At 31.7% G+C, this 26,095-nt stretch overlaps 1 protein-coding gene across 5 annotated transcripts in view; it reads left to right on the top strand.

Moving 5' to 3' along the window:
• Positions 1–26,095, top strand: part of LOC128187869 (uncharacterized) — a 55,799-nt gene that overhangs the window by 7,620 nt on the left and 22,084 nt on the right. For 4 of the 5 annotated variants that reach the window (XM_052858552.1, XM_052858535.1, XM_052858521.1 and 1 more), the window contains exons 2-13: positions 1,605–1,766; positions 2,071–2,153; positions 2,340–2,484; positions 4,104–4,217; positions 5,547–5,660; positions 8,320–8,433; positions 8,542–8,655; positions 10,897–11,010; positions 11,730–11,843; positions 11,960–12,073; positions 23,644–23,757; positions 23,878–23,991. In XM_052858552.1, coding sequence (XP_052714512.1) covers positions 2,112–2,153; positions 2,340–2,484; positions 4,104–4,217; positions 5,547–5,660; positions 8,320–8,433; positions 8,542–8,655; positions 10,897–11,010; positions 11,730–11,843; positions 11,960–12,073; positions 23,644–23,757; positions 23,878–23,991 — 1,213 coding nt within the window. In that variant the 5' untranslated portion in view covers positions 1,605–1,766; positions 2,071–2,111. The remainder of the gene's footprint in view (positions 1–1,604; positions 1,767–2,070; positions 2,154–2,339; positions 2,485–4,103; positions 4,218–5,546; positions 5,661–8,319; positions 8,434–8,541; positions 8,656–10,896; positions 11,011–11,729; positions 11,844–11,959; positions 12,074–23,643; positions 23,758–23,877; positions 23,992–26,095) is intronic. The other variant, XM_052858543.1, reaches the window with a different exon arrangement.

Genomic DNA, 26,095 nt, shown 5'->3' with positions numbered 1-26,095 from the left:
CTCGTTATAATAAAATATTTCAAAATATTTTGAAAGAAATTTTTATTGCATATCGGATGTATAATTTGATAATCTTCAATAATTAATTCTTTTTTTAATACATTCTAAAAGCCAAAAAGTATGATTTTTTTTTCATGTAAATCGAATGCAGATTTAAGTCGAACTGTTTACGTTGCGTTCAAGAGTTACCGTATTGGATCCACAACGTTTTACTTATAAGTATAACAAAGCTAACAACTGCGTCAAGTATTTCTCTTATTTCTTTCTGTACGGTAGTACGTTTTATAAAATGAATTATTTTTTGTATAAACTTTTTAATCAATTATGCCCTGCCCAGATATGTGCTTTTTACATATTCATTGGCAGTAAACAATTCTATTACAACAAGCATTCTGAGAGTATTGCATAAGCAATACACGTCCCCTACCGGTTTGTATTATTCTATGAAAGCTTCCAAGCACACAACTATTTCAGAGCTATTGTAAACTGTAAACGAGATATCATGCTTTAATCAGAGAAAAAAGAACAGAGGAAATTAAAACTATATGGTTGATATAGAAATTAAATACAAAATAGGTGAAGTAATACTCTTTATTTCATCTCCTGTAATTTCGCCAAGTCTATTCTGTATTCGCTGGTAAAAATTTGTGAAAACAATGCACTGTTATGCACAATATCATTTCTTACCGTCTTTTGTACTCCGAATCAAACCAAACAGTTAAACAGCCCAACCCGACAACGAACCCGATTGTAATAATACAAAAAAAAAACCCTGCCGATTAAATTTACAACACAATGTTTAACACTATTTTACAGAATTTATTTTTTTTGTTAGATATGATAAAAGGAATGGTACAAGTAACGCACGATATTATTACTGACTACATACTGGCCTCGTTTATTCAATACACTCCGAACCCGATAACGAACCCGAACATTAAAAAATTGGAATATAAAAAATTAATTTTCTCGAAAATATGTCAATCAGACGCTACAAAATTGTAAACTTGATCTGTAGTTTGACATTTTGAAGCTGTTCAGCAAGTTTCATAGTATTCCTCAAATGCATAAAGTAAAAAAGTGTGGAAAACTGAAGTGGGACAGACAGACGGACGGACGGACGGACAGACGGACGGACTGACGGACGCAGAGGAAAGCTATAGTCCCCTCCGGTGAAACCTGTACATGTAGGGGACTAATAATATCGTATTTTCCCTAGCATATGATTGGTCGATTGTTGTCACATGAACGTGCTATAAATTCTGTTACGGACCTTTTTATAATAAAAATAGAAAATTTATGGACCACACTATACTAAAAAAAGATTTTCATGACAAAATACTGGTTTTGGCACGTGCAACACTGTGAAGTCATAATAGCGAAATCAACACCTATACATTATGAACAAAACGTTTCACTATTATATGGTTGAAGAGAATTATAAATACGTGGTTTTATAAACCTTCGTCCTCGGTCGAGATACTCTCACCAGGTCTATAAAACCATGAATTGAACTCATCAAAAGGCTATAATTGTACAAGATATAATTTTTGTTTTTGAGCTACTGAAACACCAAAAAAAATTCTCACCTTTTCCTTCCCCAGCAAATGGATGTAGTGGCAATGGAGAATGGTCAGTTTATGACCGCCAGTGCTACAGTTGTATAGCAAATGCAGTTTCCTGGCAATCTGCCAGATCATCGTGTCAGCAATCAGGGGCGGATCTTGTTACTATCAACAATGCAGGGACACAGTCCTTTTTAGAAAGTATGAAATGTCAACTATTGATAATTTTTAAATTCATACAAAACATCTAAATAAGAATGTCTCAGAAAATAATTCTACAGCATTTAGAATTTTACTTTTTCAAAGTAAAAATTAACAGTGTTGTTTTGAAGAGGAGACAAATAATGCCGTTTTAGAATAAAATTTCATTATTTGGTTAAAATTGACATAATATACAGCTCTAACAAAAACAACGAGTGTTTGTTGGTTGAATAATGAACTATTTTTGATGCTTTAAAAATATAACTGATCATGACGTTGGTCACTTTTTTTTTAAATTGAAAAGAAATTTGCCCCAACACAAGACATTGGATTGGACTGAACGATATGTCAAGTGAAAACGATTTTGTCTGGGTTAAAGATTCAACGGTTAGTAGTTTGTCATTTATGTGTAAGACTTTTACTTTCATTACGATATTTATTAAATGAATTAACCCATAGTCGATATTTATTTCTTGGTAGGGATATTTTATTTAATTGCATTTTGATGAAAGTGTTTTCGACAGTTAATTAATGTTTATGAATAAGGTCATTTTTACAACTTAAATATTGCAGCCAGTGTCCTACTCAAATTGGAACACCGGCGAGCCAAATAATGCCGGAGGAGATGAAGACTGTGTGCATATTTTGGAGAATATATATGAGTGGAATGATTTAAACTGTGCATCGACAAACCCTTACATCTGTCAGAAGCCTCAGGGTAAGTCAGTAAATGTTGAAACTAAATGTATGCTAACATAGCAACACAATAATAAAATGAAAAAATTAATTTAAATCAATTTTAAAAGAAATAAGTCTATTGGACTTGAGCCACGAACACCCAAAAAAGGCCCATTTTCAGATTTTGATGAAATTTTCTATAAATCTTGTCTAAGAAGTCTACTTTCATAATTTAGAGAGTATAATGAGTTCTGGGTCGATAGGGGTCCGTACAGTGGGCTAAGATTCTAGGTGTCAAATTGGCCAACTTAGTGCAAAATTTAGCATTGTTGGAATGATTGACACAACAAATGTCATAATTTAAAACAGATACAATTTTTTTCGTAGGAATAATTTCCTTTTGACGTTATCTTTTAATTACGCATAAAATATTTATTAGTGAGGAATGCTAAATAAGAAAAATTGTCTCAAATGTTGAAAAATGCTGAAATTTCCGGGAAAACTAAAAGCATATATAGATTTTCCTTTTGTTATGCACGATAAATGTCCGGTTTAATCAAAAGTTAATACACACGCGTTTAGGGTATTATTAGCAAAAGACAATGGGTAGTAGATTTTTATCATAAACTGTACAGTACTAAATTTTTCACCTAGCGAATAAGCCATAATTGGTAGAAAGTGGTTTCATTTAATCTCTATAAATTCTAAAGTTGCCAAAACAATTGAACGTTAAGGAGCCATTTCATTAACGTTAAATATGCATGTTTATTACTGTTGGTTGATAGATCGATAACTGTTTCCATTTACTGCATCGAGAAACTGAATTAGTTAACTATGTATTTTATCATTATTTTTTGCATATTGAAAACGGGTCTGGGTTTATTTTTTCTTATCTTTATTCAAAAACTTAAAACATGTTCTTATACATTAAACGCGATCAATTTTTTTTTGATAAAGAAAATTTGAGATGCGAAATTCAAAATACAAAACACGAGATTTGAAATGTGAAATTCAATATCTTAAATGGGAAATCAAATCAAACATTTAACATACGTGTATCCTAGCACCACCAAGCTATTTTAAATAAAGACTACATGTACCTAAAATTAAAATTATAGTATCTTTAATGAATGGTTTGATTAACTTGGATGAATTATTTCACATAGAAGGATTAATAATATAATGCGTAATTCGTGAATCTAAATAATTTTTATAAGTGTATTATTGTATGATTATGGTGACAATATACATTGTTATACTTTCATGTTAAATACTGAAATCTGATTGGTTAAGACGCAGTTAATAATATTTACTATTACCCTCAGCGTTAGCAACGCACTTGGCAACGGGTAACATTAAAAAATGTTACATGCGCGAAAATTATGCGCGTACGGTTCGCTGTAGAATTCACGTTATTTCTATATAAAAGCAGTAAAATTTTCTTAAAAATTTTTAAAAAGACATTCAGTATAACAAAATAAATAGTGCCTGTTTGGGAGGATAACAGTTGAAATTGACACCCCTCGAAAACCATTGTCAACCTCCGCTTCGCGTCGGTTGACAATGGTTTTCTCGGGGTGTCAATTTCAACTGTTACCCTCCCAAACAGGCACTATTTATATATTATCTCTTTATATCGATCGTTGCTCATCATTTCAGATATCGACTATTGTGCAGAAATACCATGTCAGAACAATGGAACTTGTATAGATCTGCTTAATGATTACAATTGTATTTGCATGGACGGGTTTAATGGAGCTAACTGTACAAATAGTAAGTTACAATGCATTTTAGTTCGAGAATGAAACGGTTGATGTGGGATCTTGCTTTTTCAAAATGTTGAGGAATCCTTTTACATGTACACTAAAACAAAGTTCTAAGTGTTTACCCAATGTAATGTATTGATTATATTTAATTAACTGATTCCTTTGTCTTGTCGTCGGGGTGGCTAAAATCCTCTCTGAAGATATTTAGAACACTTTAATTTCGGTTTGCTTAAATTTTTCCAAGAGTTTTAGAATTGTTGTTGGTTATTGAAAAAAATACGATACACTTATAGCATTGAAAACTTATCTTAAAATAACTTTTTTACGAATAGCCAATGATTTAAATCAATATCTAGGACGAAATTAACAGTAAATTTAAAGCGAGTACAACTTGTCTAAAAACAATTCAGACACCAACATTTGAACGGTTCGGGTATGCTCCTTAATGTTTATTCTGCAATTTATCTAAGGCTAATGTTTATCACAAAAAAGTTGCCATTAATATAAAGCACGTGCTGGAAAACGCCAATATATGATATGATGTGTGACAATACTCTGTCCCGAGTTTTTGCTTCCACCACTTTTTGCTTGATATTTCAATAATAGTAAATACCTTTGTGCTCAAATTACGTTCATCCACTAATATAAAAAATGTCCAGATTATCTCTTTTGAAACGCCCCCTCTACCGCTTCAGGTTTCAATACACATCCCGAAATTGAAAGTCTACGGAGATTTTGCATTGCAACAGCCATTAATAAGCCCGGATGATAACGTTAAAAAATTGCGCGATGTATTCCGAGTGTATTCCGAATGGAGAAAAGATGTAAACATTCCCCATTATAAATCTCCGTAAGGAATCTGTTTTCGTCCCTGTGAATTTTTCTGAGTGGAAAGGGATAATTGTTCAATGAAGATATCTTGGATATATTCCCTTTTAACGATTTCAAGTGTATTTCTTTCACAGGTATGTGTAATTTTATTAAAAATCATAAAAAAGCGATGGAAGCAATAACTTGGGACAAACTATAGTAACTGATTCAATCAGTATTGTTTTATTTTCTTGCGTTATTGTTGAGAGACATATTGATTACGAGATGTTGAAAATTTCACATTACTTTATTTAAACGTTTTCAAATCACTTCATTTATCAAAGTTATTACTTCAAATATTGTTAATTCTACAATGACATATAGTTATTAGGGGTACATGATTGTACTCCGATGTATTTATGATTTATTTAATGTAATTATTTGTATTATTAGCAAAAAAGATCTTTATCCGCGGAGATGCTTATTTTTTTAATTACTCATAATGAACTCTTATGTTGAATTACAGATATTGATGACTGCCTACCCGATCCTTGTAAAAACAACGGAACATGTACAGACCTGGTCAATGATTACCAATGCGGTTGTGTGGCAGGATTCAATGGAAGGACTTGTGAAAACAGTAAGCCCTTTAAATACGTACTAATTACTAATCAATCATGTAACTATAAAAAAAAATATAATGTATAAGTAGAATTCCTTTGAAAGAAATTATCGACGGGATATTCGTCAACTTCATGTTAAGTAATTAGGATCAATATATGTATTGCACCCTTTTTGATTTCCGAAATAGCAGAAATGAATAAACTTTACTCTTACATGTAGTAGAGGAAGTGTACTTTTGATTGAGATTCTTACGCATATACATTGTGCATGTATAGGAAAACGTGATTTGAATCATGTAACTGTACAAATGTTTTAATCTTAAGGCAAACGCATTAGAATATTGTTTTCTGTAATTTACATGTGTCAGTCACTGTCACATAGTAAACAAAATAGTGCAAGGCGCTAGTAAAATTTGCTGGATGTCTTAAACGGACACTACTGTGATCCGTTGAAACCTATCACAAAAAGATACACTTCAGTAGTTTAAGTTTGCAGTTGAAAAACCAGTAAAGAAAAACAATGTTTTGTTTCCCAGAAGTTGTATTCCGATTTCTTAGTTGAGTTTATAAATACACACGTATGTGTATTTTGACATCACAGATCAAGCCTCATTCGATTATAGCTATCTTTCATAAAGTGTAAAGATTTAAAATGAAATTTCGTCGTACAGATAACAGATAATTTTAAATTCAAGTCCTGTAAAAGATCATTATCTTTAGAAAGTTTGATTGTTTCTTTGTTTGTCCTCCTTGAATGCTCAATACCTTGTACAAGTATGTCACCATTTCAAATTCAATAAACAGCGCATCTTTGTCAAAACAAATTATGTAAAGATCCCGCCAGTTATCTCTGAAACTATTTTGTAGAGACTGAATGAAAGTTACTGTACACATTATTAGAATGCATTTTGTTCATGCTGAACGATATATTTGAGGTCCATTTATTAGTACTGACATATTGCGTTTTAATTGGACTTTGCATAATAAGTTATCAACAGTTCAAAAGACTATATATGGTTTGAGCAAAAAATGACCCCCTTAAATGAACATCGTCATTTTACTGTAATTCTTTGTTTTGTTTGTAAAAATGTATATTTGAAGTTTTTTCATAATTTTTTTTTTATTTTGTGCCCACAATTGAAATATATGACTTTATAAAGTTTATCTTTTCCCGCTATTTTCGCTTTTTTAGCATAAAACGGCTTATTTTGAAGCAGTTTTTCTTTAAGGAAACATTGAGCAACTGCTTGAAGAAACAAAATATTTTCAACAAAGTTGTATCTCCCCAGTACGTATAACTGACAAAAAGTTCGTTCATGTTCAAAGAGTCGCTCTAAATTTCCCATTCGAAAAATATGAAAAAAATGTCAATTTTTTTTTACTGATTTCAATTGAATTATAAAAATAGAATCACTTCTGACGTCATATACTGCCAGAGAATGCATATAAATCAAATGCATTAAAAAACATATTTTATATCAACTCTTTTATAAAATAACAAACAAATTAATGTATCCGATTCACTTTAAAAATAGCTAATAATGGGGTCCAAATTTGACTAATATCATATATAGTTCTTTAAACTCAAATTCAATTCAAAACATTAAGTCAAATAGATTTATTTGAAGAAACTTTTTAAAACATTTTCCCCAAACATTGTTTAAATGAAGTAATGCCTTGTAACAAACGTTAATGATACAACGCCGCCTAATGGTATACATTTTTTCATTAACAGTTTACATCCCCAGTGGCAATTTATATATCGCCGTTTTGTAGCAACCGCTAATAATACAACACCGTTTAATGATGAAAATATATATAATTAAACGTGGAATTTGCAATACATAAAGCTTTAAATTATTGCATTAACAGTTGACATCGCCAACGGTTAATGATATATTGCCACTGAATGATATAATCGTATTGTTAAGCATCACAAATGCATCTGAGATGCTTTATGATAAAAACTGGGTAATGTTCTTGCAAAGTGTTCATGGTTAGTGGACAACACCTTATCTTGGCAAGACAGAAATAAATTATCTTATTTGGTCCACCAAGTAAACTTAAAAATTTTACACATTTTAAAATTGTATGTGATGGTCATGTATCAAAGGTTCTGACAGTGTCAAATACTCCGGAATCTGTATTGACAAGTTCCTTTTATGTTAAAAATATTGTTTTATGCATTATACAAAATGTAAATACTAGACTTAATTAAATTGTTATACAGAAATGCATCCTGTCGAAATAAACGGTCCAGGAAGATTATATGTTCTGCCTTTATACAATGTTATTTTGACTATGTTTGTTCTTTTTGGTATTGTTTAATAAACAAACAACTTAAGAATAGATTGCAAGTTACCCAGAAGAAAGAAGTGAGATTCATTTTAAGCCTGAGTCCCAAGAACATCATCTTTGGTAGCATTCTAAATTATTTAAATATTATAAGCGCTGAAGATAGAGTTGTTCAAAAAGACTGAACCATGCTTTTAATATGTATCATGACAATGCACCAGCATATCTTAATGACAATTTTGTTCTAAATGACAATAGTAAAAGAAGTGCAACCATTAAGAATTTTATTATAGCTGAGATAGGTAACGAGTCTTCATGTCATCGGTGTTAATGTTCTGATCTCCTTTATTTTTCACTATCGAATCCTCTTTCATTATACAGATATTAATGATTGCCTACCAAATCATTGTCTTAACAATGGAACTTGTACAGACCTGGTCAACGACTACCACTGTGATTGTGTGGCAGGGTTCAATGGAACAAATTGTGAAAACAGTAAACACCATCGTTTTCAAAAGTGTCGAGTGCATTTTGTCTCCCAAAATGCTTTTTTTTTAATTGATACAATGCATATACATGTATACATGTAAATTTATCATTCAGATATCGATGAGTGTGCAGTACAACCTTGTCAGAATAATGGAACTTGTATAGACCTGATCAATGATTACCAGTGTATCTGTATAGATGGGTTCGATGGTAAAAAATGTACAAATAGTAAGTTGGATATATCTCAGTTTGTGATTGATGTTGATTTTGTAGCTCACCTGAGCTGAAAGCTCAAGTGAGCTTTTCTGATCAAAATTTGTCCGTTGTCTGTCGTCGTTTGCGTTGGCGTTGGCGGCGTTGTCGTCGTTGTAAACTTTTCACGTTTTCATCTTCTTCCCCAGAGGCACTGGGCAGATTTCATCCAAACTTCGCACAAAGCATCACTGGGTAAAGGGATTTCAAGTTTGTTCAAATGAAGGGCAACAACCTCTTAAAAGGGGAGATAATTTAGAATTATTGAAAATTTGTTGGTATTTTTCAAAACTTTTCTTCTAAAAAACTGTCTGGCCAAAAAAGCTGTAAGTTGTATGGAGGCATCCTCAGGTAGTGTAGATTCAGGTTTGTTCAAATCATGGTCTCCGAGGGTAGGATGGGGCCACAATGAGGGGATGCATTTTTTACATAAGAATGCATATAGAAAATATTTAAAAATCTTCTTCTCAAAAACTATTCAGCCAGAAAAGCTTAAACTTGTGTAAAAGCATCCTAAGGTAGTGTAGATTTAAGTTTGTTCAAATCATCGTCCCCGGCAGTAGGGCGAAGCCACAGAGGGGGGGATGAATTTTTACATAAGAATGTACAGAGAAAACCTTTACAAATCTTCGTTTTAAAATATTTGGCCAGGAAAGCTCACAAATGTAAACTTGAGTGGAAGCATCCTCATAAAATGTAGATTCAAGTTTATTTAAATCATGGTCCCAGGGGGTAGGGTGAGGCCACAACTGGGGGGGGGGTGAATTTCTACATAGGAATATAAAGAGACAATCTTTAACAATCTTCTTAAACCTATTCTTAAAAACTATCCTATGATAATAATGATAGTGTAGATTAAAGTTTGTTCAAATCATGGTCCCCGGGGGTAGGGCGAGGTCACAATTGGTGGGGGGGGGGTGAATTTTTACATAAGTACATAAGAATGTATAACGAAAAACTTTAAAAATCTTCTTCTTAAAAACTATTAGGCCAGGAAAGCTTAAACTTGTGTGGTAGCATCCTCAGATAGTGTAGATTGCAATTTGTTTAAATCATAGTCCCTGGGGGTAGGGTGAGGCCACAATAGGGGGATGGATTTTTATATTGGAATATATGAAATCTTCTCACAAACTATTAGGCGAGGAAAGCTCAATTTGGAGTGGAGGCACCCTTAGATAGTGTAGATTCAAGTTTGTTAAAATCATGGTTCTTGGGGGATGGGCGGATGCAATCTCAATGGGGATGCATTTTTACATAGGAATATATAGAGAAAATCTTAGAAATATTTTGGGAAAGTTTTTAGTCCAAAAAGCAGTAACTTGTGTGAAAGCATGGGTTGTGCAGATTAAAACTTGATCAAAGCATGATTCCCTAGAAAAAAAAGTGGGGCCATAAAGTGGGGGGGGGGGTGTATAGGAATAAAGAAAAATCTTCTTACAGCTACAACAACAAAAGGGGCTTGATGTATACCATAAAAATATGTGGATAGAAATTGGCTGATTTTTAAATGTTTTGAGCAAGATCTACTGTACTTATTTGTCAAAAAATTTTGATTTTGATAATGTAACGCTAATTTGATCAAAGTATGGCAATCGTTGCTCAGGTGAGCGATGTGGTCCCTGGGCCTCTTGTTTATGTAGGGATATTGTTATCTTTATTTCATAAAGAATGGGATACTTTTATATCGTTGATCGAACTATCTAATTTTAACATATTCTTATAATTTATTTGAAGTATATAGAACATTATAATCTGGTACTGTTATGTGTTGTTAAATTGATTTCTTTGTTCGTTGCTGATGGTTGTGTTTATGCAATTTATTCATTGTTCTTTTAGTTTGAATCTTCTTAGATGCTCTACTCTTCTATAGGTTGAATACATAGCACATCAATTAAAAAAAATTATCTGAGGATATTATTTCCTAGTTAAACATGATTTGTTCAAAAGAAAAGAATTTTTCCTACTGGTACCTTAAAGGATGATTTATTATATATATATATTTTTTACAATGGTGTCTCTTTCATTTTATTGGGTTTTCTTCTTTTTTTTTAGTTTTATTCCGAATTGAATTATGTGAAGATATTGCAGTTAAACATAAATCTTTGTTTCAAATGCATCATAATTTCAAAGATATTGAGAAATAAATCTATATGTTAACTTAATTTTATCTGATCACATTTCAATTCTATCATAATGAAATTGTATTTTAAAATACAGATATTGATGAGTGCCTACCAGATCCTTGTCACAACAATGGAACATGTATTGATCTTGTCAACGACTACCACTGTCATTGTGTGACAGGATTCAATGGAACAAATTGTGAAAACAGTAATCACTTTTAATTCATACCAAGTTTGTTTATTAAAATATCGATATTTGTTTGTTTGATATATTTTTTGCTTGAATGGTTAAATGCATTATTTCTGTATAATTTCGGATATCGATGAATATCTTTAATATTCTGGTGGGGGACAAAAACATGATTATTTCTTATCATTAAATTTCAGTTTTGGTGTACAAACGTATTTATGGAGCAAACTTAACCAATCGAAAGTTAGAATTCGTAATGCGTTTTAAATTGTTTGAAAAAGATCTGGTTTCTTTTTAACTACATTTTTTCTGTTGATAAGGTATGCGTTCAAAACAATTGGATCTTCAAACATATTTTTTAACTATTTGAATTAAACTTTATCTAATTAAAGCAGTTGATAATTTTTTCTTACAAGATGGATTTGTCATTGTTATACTGAATTGATTGAAGATTTATTTGTTTTCCAAAATCAGTTTTCCTGTAAAATAAACTGCATAGAAAGTTTCAAACATTTTAATGTTTAGGAGGATGGTGGCACTTTCTAATCTAATTTTTAGCATTCATTTTTTTCTAATCCTCTATTAAAATTGAATTTCTATGTACATTTAGTTCTAAAATCCCCTAACCCAATAGAAATTATCATTTCACTTAAAAATCATAAATGTTACAAGTTTGATAAGTATTTCTGTCGTTATATTTTATTTTGAAATATTTTGAAATCTTACTTGTAATATAGATATAGATGACTGCATGCCAAATCCTTGTCAAAACAACGGAACCTGTACAGACCTGGTCAACGACTACCGCTGCGATTGTGTGGCAGGTTTCAACGGGACAAACTGTGAAAATAGTAAACATCATAAAAACATACACTTTTCTTTTTTAAAACTATCAAAATCTTATTGTCTCCCAAAATGTTTCTTTTTTTTTGTTAAATTGATGTTTATATGTACGTCAATCATTCAGATATCGATGAGTGTGCAGTACTACCTTGTCAGAACAATGGAACTTGTATAGACCTGATCAATGATTACCAGTGTATCTGTATAGATGGGTTCAATTGGAAAAATTGTACAAATAGTAAGTGGGATAGATCTTAATTTTTGATAGAGGGTGACTTGTTTATAATGGGATGTTGTAATATTATCATTTAAATTATAAATTGTTAGCACTTTTGCTGTCTGATTTCCTGAAATAACATTAAGCAACCCGATCTATACAACCAATTTGTTTCTTAAAAAACATTTTTTTTGTAATGAAGTTTATATGAAGACAAATACATTTACATGTATCATAGTAAACAAAATCAAAACATACATGTATGTCAAAAACCCACGGTTTTGCTCCTTCCTGTCAAAATTGATATTTTAGATGTATTTACGTAGTTGAAACCCCCCTTTTCAGTTGTCTCCTTGAACATTAAATGTAAAATGTGTAAATTCACATTTGACTTTGAAAAAAAATCTGCTGTGATAGTAACTTTTCATAATGAACAGCAAAAACACATTTTTACCTTTTTATTTATATTTGTATCAATGTATGTGAGAAATGTTTGTGAGAAATGACTCAAGAAAATTGCCACAAGTTTCATGATGTTAGGTAAAAGATTACAAACTAATGCTTTTATCAAAAGATATGGGGAAGGTGTACGTGTAAGGTTATCTCTATTTGATGTGGTGATTTTATCATGATACAATGCAATATCATGAGGATGGGCGTATTATCAATAAAGCTTCATAATAAAGAAGGTTGAATAACAATTGACCTCTAAAAGATTAAAGCTGACATGAACTCATAAAAATATTTGGTCGCCATATTAGTTTCGATAGCTTCTCAACTGCCGCTAGGGTATATATACCGATCGAGAAAGTTACGGTCGGTTGCTTTCCGACGAGGCATTCATGTTGCACGGACTTCTAAAGGCTTGAACTACACATTGTAGTTATTTTTTTTTGTAAAAAGGAATATAGGAAACAACAAACAATAGAACACAAAATATATTTATATTTTTTTTAAAGAATTTCCAAGGTATCTGTATTATTTTGCACAGATAATGCCGCCTTACTTTGTATGCACATCGAACACGTGTGTCGTTCATACCGAGTGCATAGCGTCTGCATCTTTTTGAAGACCCCGGCGGCACTACATCCAAATCAGTAGATAAATGATAGTAAATCCAACAAAGTAGCAACGTAACATCGTTTCCATCGGTTTCTGCAAAAACAATCCGTTTCTAAAATCCACGCAGTCATTGCACGATCTGCCACAGTGTGTGGTTTGCACATGTGCGATGTTGTAACAAACACAGGTAAACGTTCTACAATTATTGAGGATTTTTGAAATATGTGTGCCTGGATTTCAGTCTGTCTTGTTTTGTTGTTCATTGGATGTTCCTTATCAGTGCCGTGGTTGTTATATGACTGCCGTCATGAGAAAAGGGCCCTTAGGGTTAAAATTTCACAAACTCACTTTTTTGTCAATTCTGATTAGTCAACTCTTTCTGAATACAAATATACAAAGATATCCAAGATCTTGTGTGTTTTAAGCATTTTATGACAATTTTAGTAATAGATGTTAACACGACTTTTACGTAGCTCGTAAAAAACGTCACGACGTCACTAACGTCAAAATTTGTTTTGCTTTAATTTTTTTCTTTTTTTTTTTGTTCCTTTCATCGACTTTAATTGTTTGAAGTAGAATTAATTAATAATTTTCAACAATTCTAGATTTCAATTTAACAAAAAAGATCAAAACATTTTGAATATCCAGATATAGTTAAAGTTTTGCACACTTCTGAAACTCCACATGCAATAACCCCCCCCCCCCCCCCCCCCCTTAGGATATCTAAGGAAAACAAATGTCAAACTTCTCCCCGTCACGACGTCACGAACGTCAAAAAATTTTTTGCTTTAATTTTTTTCTTATTTTTTTTTTTTGGTTCCTTTCATCGACTTTAATTGTTTGAAGTAAAATTAATTAATAATTTTCTACAATTCTAGATTTCAATTTAACAAAAAAGATCAACACATTTTGAATATCCAGATATAGTTAAAGTTTTGCACACTTCTGATAACTCCACATGCAATAACCCCCCCCCCCCCCCCCCTTTAGGATATCTAAGGAAAACAAATAAACAAATGTCAAACTTATCCCCAAACTTTAAATAAATCAAGTTAGCTGCCGAGAGGCAAATTAAATAAGCAAACATTTAACAAACATAAAGATGGTCAAATTCGATGTCTATGTTTCCACAATTTCGGGGCATTGTCAAATTACATACATGGATTTATTTTCAAAAAGAGAAATATTTATTCGTTTTAATTAACTTTTTGCACGGAAGTTTTATCGCATATTTACTGATTTTACTTTTTAAGTATCTTCATAGTTCTGAAGCAAGTTTAAAATCAATTATAGCTGTTTTTGAAACTGGGATGTTTTGGTGTTAAATTATTGTCATGATTTCTCTTCCCTTTTATACGTTATTAACACTTTATTCTTATAAAATTACCGATAGAAAAAAATCGGCTTTGTCTCACTGAAAAAGAAATTACAACTACAAGAATGTGGACAGTTGATTTGAGAGAAAAGATTTTCTTTAGAAATAGCATCTTATATTTATAGGTTAAAATTCACATCCACTAAGTATGATTTCCTCTATTTCTTACGAAAATTGATTGTAATTACAGCTGTATAGAAACAGACAGGACTGAAATCAACTCGGTCCAGTTCCAACCACGCAGTTTACCGATCGGTCGAAATCTAAATTCAACAACCTAAGAAAAATCACGGATTGCACGAACTATATAATCATGATGATGCCAAACTCAAATTCCCATATAAGACGCTTTGGCTACAACTTCCATCTATCGTTCTGGTGTAAATTAACAATAATTTAATTACCTTTACTTACTTTTTACGATCAATTCAATCCATTATTTTAATAAAAGAAAGGTGTAGATATAAACAATAAAATGCTTTCTTTGGTGATGCATGCGGACTTTAAAGATACCAACATTACAGAACGCGGGTTACGTTAATTTTCTCGGTATTGGTCGCTACCTTTTTTTTATGTTTATTGTTTAAATATACTCGTACATACCTAATTAAGCGTATCAAATACGACAGACCAACAAAATACAAAAGCCACCCCCACGTGATGAATCTACACTTCTTTTCAATCACTTTGTAAGTTCACGCATACCGATGTATTTTTGTGATGCCATTTTTATAAAACATAATCGTTGAAATACGTGGTTATATATAAGCATTAGTCACTTTTTTTCAAAATGAAAGACTGCAAGTAAATTTCAAAAAGACTTCTGCATTAATTATGTCCATTCTTTTGCACTAATTGGTAGTACAGTGCCGATAGACGTAGCTTATACTCAGTAACATGTTTACGTGTTGACTAAATTTAATTTTCTTATTATCGATTTTACACGATGAATAATTAAATCAATCTCTCTCTCTCAATCTCTTTCTCATTAAATGCAAATATCGGCCAAGTGATTATCATTTTTAAACAAGATGACAAATTAAATGATAGACGTTTATAGAGTGCATAAAGTTGCAAACGGTATTCCAAAGTTTTAAGAAATATCGCGATTCTCGGATTTTTTTATTGCTGTACATTTTAATAAACACTGACTTCAGTATCATCGAATTTGTTTCTTGTATAAAAAAGAAAAGATGAGAAACCATCATCTATAAAAGTAAATTGTACGGCCATGCATATTATTAATTGTAAATGTCGCACCTGTAGTGTTTATATTTATTGATAACCATGAATTGATTTGTAATACGGCAATTTTATCGCCTTGGTATCAAAAGTATAGTAGTATAGTACTGTTTGCGTGTACAAACCTGTTTTATTTAAGGAATTTTGAATCATGTACGTATACGTAACTGAACTGCGAAGAATATAATCATATAAAATGCTATTAATCCATGAAAATGTGGTGAGTTTTCAGGCATGTTATGACTGATTTTTTTCTTGTAAGTTAGCTCAAAAGATACACACAACATGTGGATTTGGGTTGTTAAATTGCACAAGAAAGCAAAATATGTTGCGCTCAAATAATAAACAAGTGTTTCATTCGTACAGGTATATATACTTTATGTGTTTCATTAAAGGCACTTTACATGGAAATGGCACTAAGAATCGGATTTTTCCATGAAATCAAATGCGATATATTAGAGTAGATTTTTACGCTGTCAAAATATTTCTCAATACTCTTCTAATCCGTTAGTTATAGATTTTTTTTTTTTTTTTTTCTTTTATTGATTTTATATAAAACAATTTACAAGATTGTGGTCAAAGATGGCTTATACATAGATATGAATTTCAATTGAAATCATTATTCATTATTATGCACACAGTGATAAATATAATAAAACATACATACTAACATACAATGTATCGTCCGAAAACATAATCATACATGTATATATTGAAATGTTACATTCATTGGTATACGTAGTAAAAATAAGTTGAACCCCTGGCTTACCCGGTGGACATAACACATACATATGCATACAGTCCATCACTACGTCCCCGGGTAAAGCGCTAATACACATAGACAGTCCCTATGTGTATCGGGTATATTATTGTTTTGAAAAGAATAACAAATATCAAAGTTTAGATATCAACAGTTGAAAAAGCTCATTTTCTTTTGTATTTTTTAGCATTTTCAGAACTGCACAGTGTGTCGTAATATACTCTTTGAATGAGTTTTTTATCAATAAAATTGATTCGGGTAAATTTTCAAGTCTACAATACATTTTACATTTGTATATTCTATATGCAATAAATGACAAAAAATAACTATATAATTTGGTGACTTGTGTTTCTTCCAGGTAGAACCCCAAAACAACATGCTTCCAATTAATATCAAAATTTAAGCACTCGCTGGCCACTTTCCAAATGTTTACTACATTAACACAATCAAAAATAAGATGTTTTGAATTTTCAATTTCGTTACATTGTTTGCATTTAGCAGTGATATTTTTATTCCATTTGCTCACTAAAAGATTGTTACATAACAGATTGTTCAGTAGTTTGTAATTAAACTCAGCTAAGGCTTTGTCTTTGTTATTTTTAATTTTCTGTGTATATATTGATTTCCATACATTTTTGCTTTCCAACTTAAATTCTTTTTCTAATTTAGATTGTGTACAAGGTGCTTGAAATTTACGTTTTATTAATCTTGAATAAAAAGTTTTGGTGTTGTGTTGATCGGAAATTATTTGTATTTGTTTTGTTTGTAAGTATGGAATTTTTGAAAAATCGTATTTGAGTTCAAATTTGGTAAAAATTTGTTTTATTATTTTGTATTCACATAACCAGTTTGTTCTTTTGCGTAATGTATCGAATATATCCGACGAACTTTTTAAAGTTCCATTCTCTTCAAAAATATCTTTTACATATAGAATTCCGCTTTTAATCCAATTTTCAAAGCAGATTGTCTTACCTTTAAAATTGAATATTTTATTTGACCAAATAGGTTGTAATAAAAAAGCTTCGGTAGAAAAGGCAGGTATTTTGGTTTGGGTATCATCTTTACATAAATTATAGCATACAAAAGCTTGCTTGTAGAACTCTGGGAAGTTGTTTATTATACCATAGTCTCTGGCAACCGTCTCATTTGTTTTCATCAGATATTCAATATCAATTTTTGTATCCTTACAGAAACTGTTAAAAAAATATTTAATATTGTGTTCTGTACTAAGTAAACGGAGAATCCACATAGCTTTTAGGGCCGTAAATTTAGATTCTATATCAACAAGACCTATTCCTCCCTCATATACTTCACCTATGATGGTATTTCTTTTGATCCTATCAGTTTTATTCCACATGAAATTAAATATAAGCCTTTTAACATTTTTTATGAAATCATTGTCGGGTATTTCCAAAATGCTAGCTACATATATAAGTTTAGAGATTGCTAATGTGTTTATTATTGTGCATTTTCCAAATATTGTTAGTTTTCTTTTTTTCCAAGATTCAAATAACGTTTCCATTTCATGATATATTTTCATCCAGTTTTTATTGTAACACTCAATCTTATCATGACCAATGTGTATACCTAAGCATTTCACTGATTGGTTCGTTACATGTATTCCTTCAACATTGTTATATTGGTTTTTAAGAGTGCCAAGAAGGATGCATTCTGTTTTAGATAAATTTATTTTTGATCCCGCGAGTTTGCAAAAGATGTCAATGGTTTTAATGGCTTGTTTGAGAGAATCTATATTCTTCAGTGATAATGTCATATCATCTGCATGTTGGATGTTTTTAATTTCTTTTTCTGAGTTTTTAATTGTAAATCCGTTTATTAACCCATTATTTTTTATTTTATCGGATAAGATTTCAGCGACGAAAAGATATAATAATGCTGAAATAGGACAGCCTTGTCTAATTCCTCTATGCATTTGACATGTTCTTGAAATCCATCCATTATTTTTTAATCGCAATATTGGGTTTTTATATAAAATTTTAATCCAGTGAATAAAATTAGTTCCGAAATTAAAAGTCTCTAACGTTTTGAATAAAAAATTCCATTCAACAGAATCGAAAGCCTTTTCAAAATCTAAAAAGAGGAGTAGCCCTTCTTGATTATTGTTTTCGCAATATTCAAAAATGTCTAGAATTAGTCTAGCATTTCTACCTATAAATCTTCCCTTTATGTACGCTGTTTGCTCATTACTTATATATTCATCTATCACTTTTTGCAATCTGCGTGCAAATATAAACGCAATGATTTTATAATCCGTGTTAGTCAAGCTGATAGGTCTGTAATTTTTCAATAGATATTTTTCACCTTTCTTGTGAATAAGAGAGATTACTGCTAGGCGTTGAGAGAAAGACATTTCATTTAACTGGAAAATTTCTTTCAACATATTAAAAAAAAGTGAAGATAGTTGATCCCAAAAACATTGATAGAATTCTGCTGGCAATCCATCAAGCCCGGGAGCTTTATTACTTTTTATACTCATTACTGTATCTTTACATTCATTTAAGGTTGGAAATTTATCACAATTGTCTTTAGCTGTAGTAGAAAGCGTTTTAATATTACTAGTTTCTAAATAATTTTCAATGTCTACGTCGTTTACATTTTTTGTATAGTATAAATTCTCATAGAAATGACACATTTCACCTAAAATTTCGTCATCTGTTGTTAAGTTTTCCTGTTTTTCATTCTGTAGTTCATAAATTACGTTTTGTGTTTGATGTTTTTTTTCTAGACATAAAAAATATTTCGTGTTCTTTTCACCTTCATTAATCCATTTTGCACGTGATCTTATCTGAGCACCTTTAGACTTTTAATCATAAAATTCGTTTAACTGAGTCTCTAAGTTTCTTTTCCTACTCATATCAATTTCATTGTAAGGCAAAGATTCTATATATTCAATTTCTTTTTCTATATTAAATATTTTCTTTTTAAATCTGTTTGATTGTTTAACGGAGAAAATTATAGAGAATTTTTTAACCTCGTCCTTCAAAATTTCCCATTTTTGTATAAATGTTTCATGCGTGTTGGAAATATTTTTTATGATTTCAGAAATTTGCTCTTTGTATTCTTTATTTTCTAAAAGAGACGTGTTAAGCTTCCAATAACCACCCCCCTTTTTGTTATCAAAAATATTTAGATCAAATTGTATCGATCTATGATCGGACATTCTATTGCCGTTAGAATGGGTGCCGGGAATTTTTTGTAATGCTAAATTATTAGTTTTTAAAGATAAGTTTTCACTCATAAATACAAAATCAATCCTACTTCTTGGTGTGTTATTTGCATCGCACCAAGTAAATCCATCGGAGTGTTTATTTTTTTCTTCCCATAGATCTAAACATTTCATTTGCTTAATAATTTCTTTCAAAAGTTTTGAACTCTTATCAGTAGTACTATTCAGCTTACAGTTGAAGTCACCACACAAGATAGTATTTGATATATTATTCGAGTTATTATTAATAAATGTTTTCATTCTTTTAAAAAATTGAATACGGTGTGATTCATTATTAGGGGCATAAATATTTACCAAAGTTAAATCAGTTTCGCCTATTTTTACATTAATCAAGATTTTACGTCCATCATTAGAACTGTGCCTATTAATAATATCTATATCTAAATCTTTCTTAAATAGAACTGATACACCTTTACTATAAGTAGAGTCTGAAAAACAATGAATAGATTTTCCTCGCCAGTTACAATTGTAATTAAACTCGCTCTTTTGGGTAAAGTGAGTCTCTTGGATGAAAGCTATATCTATCTTTGAATCATGTAACCAATTATAGAACTTTAATCTTTTTTCTTTAGTATTAAGACCTCTTGCATTAATAGATATAAAATTGATCAATGCCATGTTACTCATGAAACAATCGATAATAAACAAAAGTCTAAGGTAGTTTTAGTTTACCGTATAATCTGAGTCCTTAAATCACAATAGTGGTCAGAGTTCCTGTAAGAGTCCGAAAGGGATCGAGTCCAGCGTTAACCTTCGGCGGTGCGCGCGTGCGATTCGCGAACCTGGCTTGTCGTAGCTGTTTTTTTGGTAACTGAGCCGCCAGAGTTTTGAGTTAGTTATAGATTTTTAATTCGTTATAAAATTTCAAAATTTGGTCGCAAATTCTTAAATTGTAATAGAATATGCGAGAATTTATTTTGTATGTTGGCAGTAGCACTATCATTGAGACATATACATCCGCTTCTCTCGTGTTCCTTCCGACTAATTTAAAAAGTGTAGAATCGTCTCCCGTGAGATAAACTTCCAAACTTATGATTTGAACAATTTGACTTGTATTGTTTCACAGTAATTACTGCACAGATAACTGTTAGATTTGAACAATACTGCTCTGCATCGAATCGGTATGTCTCAGCCTTCAACCCCTCTTATCAACAACGAGTGTGCAGTGTAGTTTTTTTTTGTTGATAAATTATACATGTATTGTTCATGCAAACAAAAGTTGTATATTTTTACTCAGATTATCTTATAAATCATCATCGGAAATCCACGACTAGTCTCGCATTTAATTATACGCGTATGCGAGATGAGTCTTCGGTTTCTAACAATGATTTATAAAAAAAAAAAAAAAAAAAAAAGGGTGATTTCCCAATGATATAAGGCATATTTTCATCACACACTAGTATGTAAAATGTGGTGTTAAAGTTTCATAGCGGATGCAAAAGCAGCAATTTTATGACGTCTCAGCATCAACTTGTGTGCAATATTACGCGTTCGAAATGTGTAGATATTGACGTTACATGTGTATATTTCATTTATCAAATGTTTATTTTTGAAATCAACATGTAATATTTGACTGAAAAAATATAAATCGCGGCATTAAAACAAGGCCAGACTCTAGTTATTCAGAAAACCCAGCACAGACGCAGAAATAAAATAGAAACAGAAAATAAAAAAAACTGCGATTACAATGCCGCAACTTTGACGTCGTTTTCTGAGCATTGTGACGTCAAAAGATAAGGGCCCTTTTCTCATGACGGCAGTCATATTATTTTTGTTCAAAACGCGTTACTACAAGTCTTTTCGTCCAATGTAACGTATTCGAGTGAATGAAATACCTGCATGCGGTGAAGCATGAATAGTACTCTCGGCCTTATATAGGGGGTGTGTAGCGATGAGCAGAACAATAAAAATCTACAACTAATATGGCGGTAGTCGGAGATAAAAGGGAAATAATGCGTATTTATGAATTCATGTCAGCTTTAAGTTAATAATTATGTTTTACTGAAGTCCTATGAATCTGTGTTAAATTCAGGAAAGTGGGAATGACAGGTGAACTTTAATGGCCATATATCTCTTATACCTCAATGGAATTGGCAATATGTTGGATACTTTTTCTCAAAAGAGCAGAAACTTTTTTATTTTAAGACAAAGTGTTAGTGTTCATTAAAGGAAGCAAGGGACTGGTTTCCGATAAAGTATCCGATCAATATTTTTGTAAAATCGAAAGTTGCCGTACTTTAAGGCTTATGACTTATGAGTGTTGCTAAAATTCATGAAATGATTAAAATGATTATGTCTGGTTAGAGCGATGTTTCTCGATGAAATTGGTATGCAATATCAAGGCCCCTAATGTAAGAATCAGAAGTAAAATGCGAAACTTGCATGTATGACTGTTGTATTGACGTTACACAGTTTCATACGGAAGGTTGAATAACTCGAAAAGTAGGTGGATGGGACATAGTAATTTATGCATTGATGGGTTTCTGACATCTGATGTTGCAAGATGCACACGGTACGACATGTCAACACTTTGCAGGGAATTTGTAAGGGGAATCTATAAAATTAGACTTACAAATAATGAAAAATGGGCGACATATAAAGACGTCGTAATATATATTAAAGAAATCAGTATGTGAACATTTTTATACGTTCTAACAAGTATTTTTTCTAAAAAGAAAAATTGGGATTGGCCTTGCAAGGAGTGAATTAAAGGTTTATGTATTTGTGCTGAATGGGAACTGAGGAAATTCTATTTAGTTCCAAAGACACACATCCATTGGTTATAGTAAATTGCATAAAAAATAGCCAGTGCTATCTAGTGTATGGACGTCTTTAATTGAGCACACTCCACCAATGGAAAGTTTGAATACGTCATGCTTTTTGAAATTGAATTGTTAGAAGAGGGATCTGGTTTCTTTATATCTACATTTTTTTCTGTTGGCTACGGAAGTTTTTAAGTATATGATTGGCTCTTTATATATATTTTTTGACATTTTATAATTATAACTTCATCGAGTAATGGCAGTTGATAATCTTTTTTTTTTCTTATAACGCATTTGTCATTATTGTGCTGAATTAATTGAAGATTTGTTGAAAAAAAAATTCTCTGTAACATGAATTCTATTTAAAGGGGATGTGTGGCTATCTTGTACATTTGAGGATAAGAATGTAAACATTTCTTGAACTGGCTAGTTTCTGCACGAAACTGGCCAAAAATGTTGTCAAAAGATATAAAAGATATTAAAATGAAGTTTAACATGTCATTTTGTTCTAAAAGTATGCATACAAGAACAGGACAATGCCTTTTTAATCACTCAGAACAGCTGTCGATCTGCGCAGGTGCAGACTTATTTTTAAGATTTACCTATGTAAACAAAAACAGGGCACGAGCCTTGTTGACATAATAAAGAAATGTGAGCTCTGTATCTTGCTTATAACTTAATGATTGACTCTAAAATTTCATTTGATCATTAAAAATGCACTTCTAAAGCATTGTAAATAATAAAAATAGAATTTGACCAAAATCGTGACCATGCCCTTTTAAAAATCTGAAAATATATGAAAGGGGTGTTTTGGTGTCCTCTCTACAACCATTTCTTGAGAAAAGGTTTGAAGTTTGCTAAGAAATGTTTACATTCGTATCCTTAAATGTACAAGATGGCCGCACACACCCTTTAAATGTTTCAATAAGTTTAATGACCAGGGGAATGGTGGTACTTTCTAATCTTATTTTTTGCATTCAATTTTCTAATCCTTCATTCAATTGAATTTCGATGAGTACTTAAAATGCCCATCTCAATATAAGTAATCATTTTACACAAAATCTTGAATTTTACAAGTTTGAGGAGTATTTATTTCGTCACATTTCATTTTGAAATATTTTTGAAATCTTACTTGTAATATAGATATAGATGACTGCATGTCCGATCCTTGTCAAAACAACGCAACCTGTTCAGACCTAGTCAACGACTACCACTGTGATTGTGTGGCAGGATTCAACGGGACAAACTGTGAAAACAGTAAACACAATAAAAACATACAATTTTCTTTCTCAAAGCTATCAAAATCTTATTGTCGCAAAAATTGTTTCCTTTTTAGTAAATTAATTCAATGCATATATATGTGAATTCATCACTCAGATATCGATGAGTGTGCAGAACAACCTTGTCAGAACAATGGAACTTGTATAGACCTGATCAATGATTACCAATGTATTTGTATAGATGGGTTCAATGGGAAAAATTGTAAAAACAGTAAGTAGGATATATCTTAATTTTTGATAAAAGTTTATAATGAAATTTGGTTATCTTTATTTCATATAACATAGTTGTTTTATTACACTAGACATTAACCAAGTATTGGTTGAATAAGGTAGACTTGATTTGAAAAAAAATTATTTTTGCCAAAGACATGCGATCTCGAACTAGATACAGATTACTGATGTATTATGTGTAATTGAAAGAAATGAAAAATGATGTAATTTTTATTTTGTTATACAAATTTATTTCTTCCATTTTTCCCTCAATCAGGGACTCTGGCCCGAAAAGCCAGATGCCCTGATGGTCTGGTACGAATATATTCAAGATTTGTACAAGAGCACTTTGTGTTTTGCGGCTACATGTATTAATTTATTATTTACCCCATATACCAGAGTGCACTCGTTGGATGTTTTACCCGCCTCCCTAATGTTTTGAATGGTGTGATATACGTTATCACCTTTAATTTTCTATCGATTTTAATCACTGTCCAATTACCCCCTCACTCACACATAAAATTAAAGGTGTACAAAAATTGACGGTTGAGCAAGTTTCATACTATTACAGTTGGTTTCTTTGTTGGTGGGTGATGGTTATGTTGTGTTATTTATAAAAGAAACATTCTTACTAATACTTACAGGTTCAATATTAAAAAAAACATTTTAAGCTCACCGAGACGAAGTCAGGGGGAGCTTATGCTATACCCTCGGCGTCGGCGTCGGCGTCCGGACCTGGTTAAAGTTATGATGCAGGTCCTGTATCTAAGCTATTACTTGTCCTATCTTCACCAAACTTGCATGGATGATGCACCTGGACCTACTTATGGACTTGAAAGACTTCGATGCTGAATCTGAGTCCTAAATTTCAAATGCTGGAGGAGGTTTAGGTTGTTGGACCAGGTTAAAGTTTTTGTTGCAGGTGCCCTTTGATAGCAATATCTAAGTTACTGCTGGTCCGTACCTCACCAAACTTGCATTGATGGTGTGTCTTATGATACTGATGCACCAGGCAGGCTTGGATGCGGAATCTGAGCTATAGGTTACAGATGCTGAAGGAGGTTTAGGTTTTTAGAGCTGGTTAACGTTTTTGAAACAGGTGCCCTCTGATGATTATATCTTAGTTGTTACTTGTCCTAACTACACCAGACTTCCATGGATGGTGCGTCTTATGATACTGATGCACTTGACGGGCTTGAATGCTGAGTCTGAGCCATAGGTTTCAGATGCTGGATATGTTTAGGTTTTTTCGAACAGGTCACATGTTTAATAGATAATAGTACTATTTCAAACTTGCATAGTTGATTAAACTGTAATATGAATGAATCACAGAGGAAGCTTCAGATGCAGAGCTTGATCTCCGTTATCAAGGATGTTAAAAAATACATCTTAGTTATTACAGGCCCTAACTTCAACAAACTTGAATGGATGGTGTGTCTTATGATACAGATGCACCTGAAGGGCATGGATGTTGAATCTGAGCCATAGGTAACGGATGCTGGAGCAGGTTAAGGTTTTAATTGCTAGTGCCCTCTGATGATGATATCTTAGTTATTACTGGTCTGAACGTCACCAAACTTGCATGGAGATGCGTCTTATGTATACTGATGCACCTGACAGGCTTGAATGCTGAATCTGAGCCATAGGTTTCGGATGCTGGACGAGGTTTAGTTTTTTTGGAACAGGTCACATGTTTTATAGATGAAAGCTTGCATAGTTGATTTAACTATATTATAAATGAAATGCAGAGGTTGCTTCAGATGCAGAGCCTGATCTCCATTATCAAGGATGCTAAAGAAATCTCCTACCTCACTCAAACCTGCTCGATAGATAGATGTGTTTGTTGATAAATGAAAAAACATGATTCCTATGATATAGTATTGTATGGTATGAAACAATATTGTTTAATATGATACAATATAATATCATATGTAATGTTATAAAAAGTTATATGATACGATAATATTGTATCAATTTTTTTAAATACTTTATGTTATGAAATTGTAACATGATATCGTTATGTATAGTATTGTATATTATGATACAATATTGTATTATTAATTTATTATTTTATCACATAGTACTATTACATAGTACCTTGCAAA

Source organism: Crassostrea angulata, chromosome 1 (genome assembly GCF_025612915.1).
Source record: "Crassostrea angulata isolate pt1a10 chromosome 1, ASM2561291v2, whole genome shotgun sequence".
Taxonomy (NCBI): Eukaryota; Metazoa; Mollusca; class Bivalvia; order Ostreida; family Ostreidae; genus Magallana; species Magallana angulata.
The sequence above is the reverse complement of the archived record's forward strand: the minus strand, read 5'-3'. Positions and strand labels throughout refer to the sequence as shown.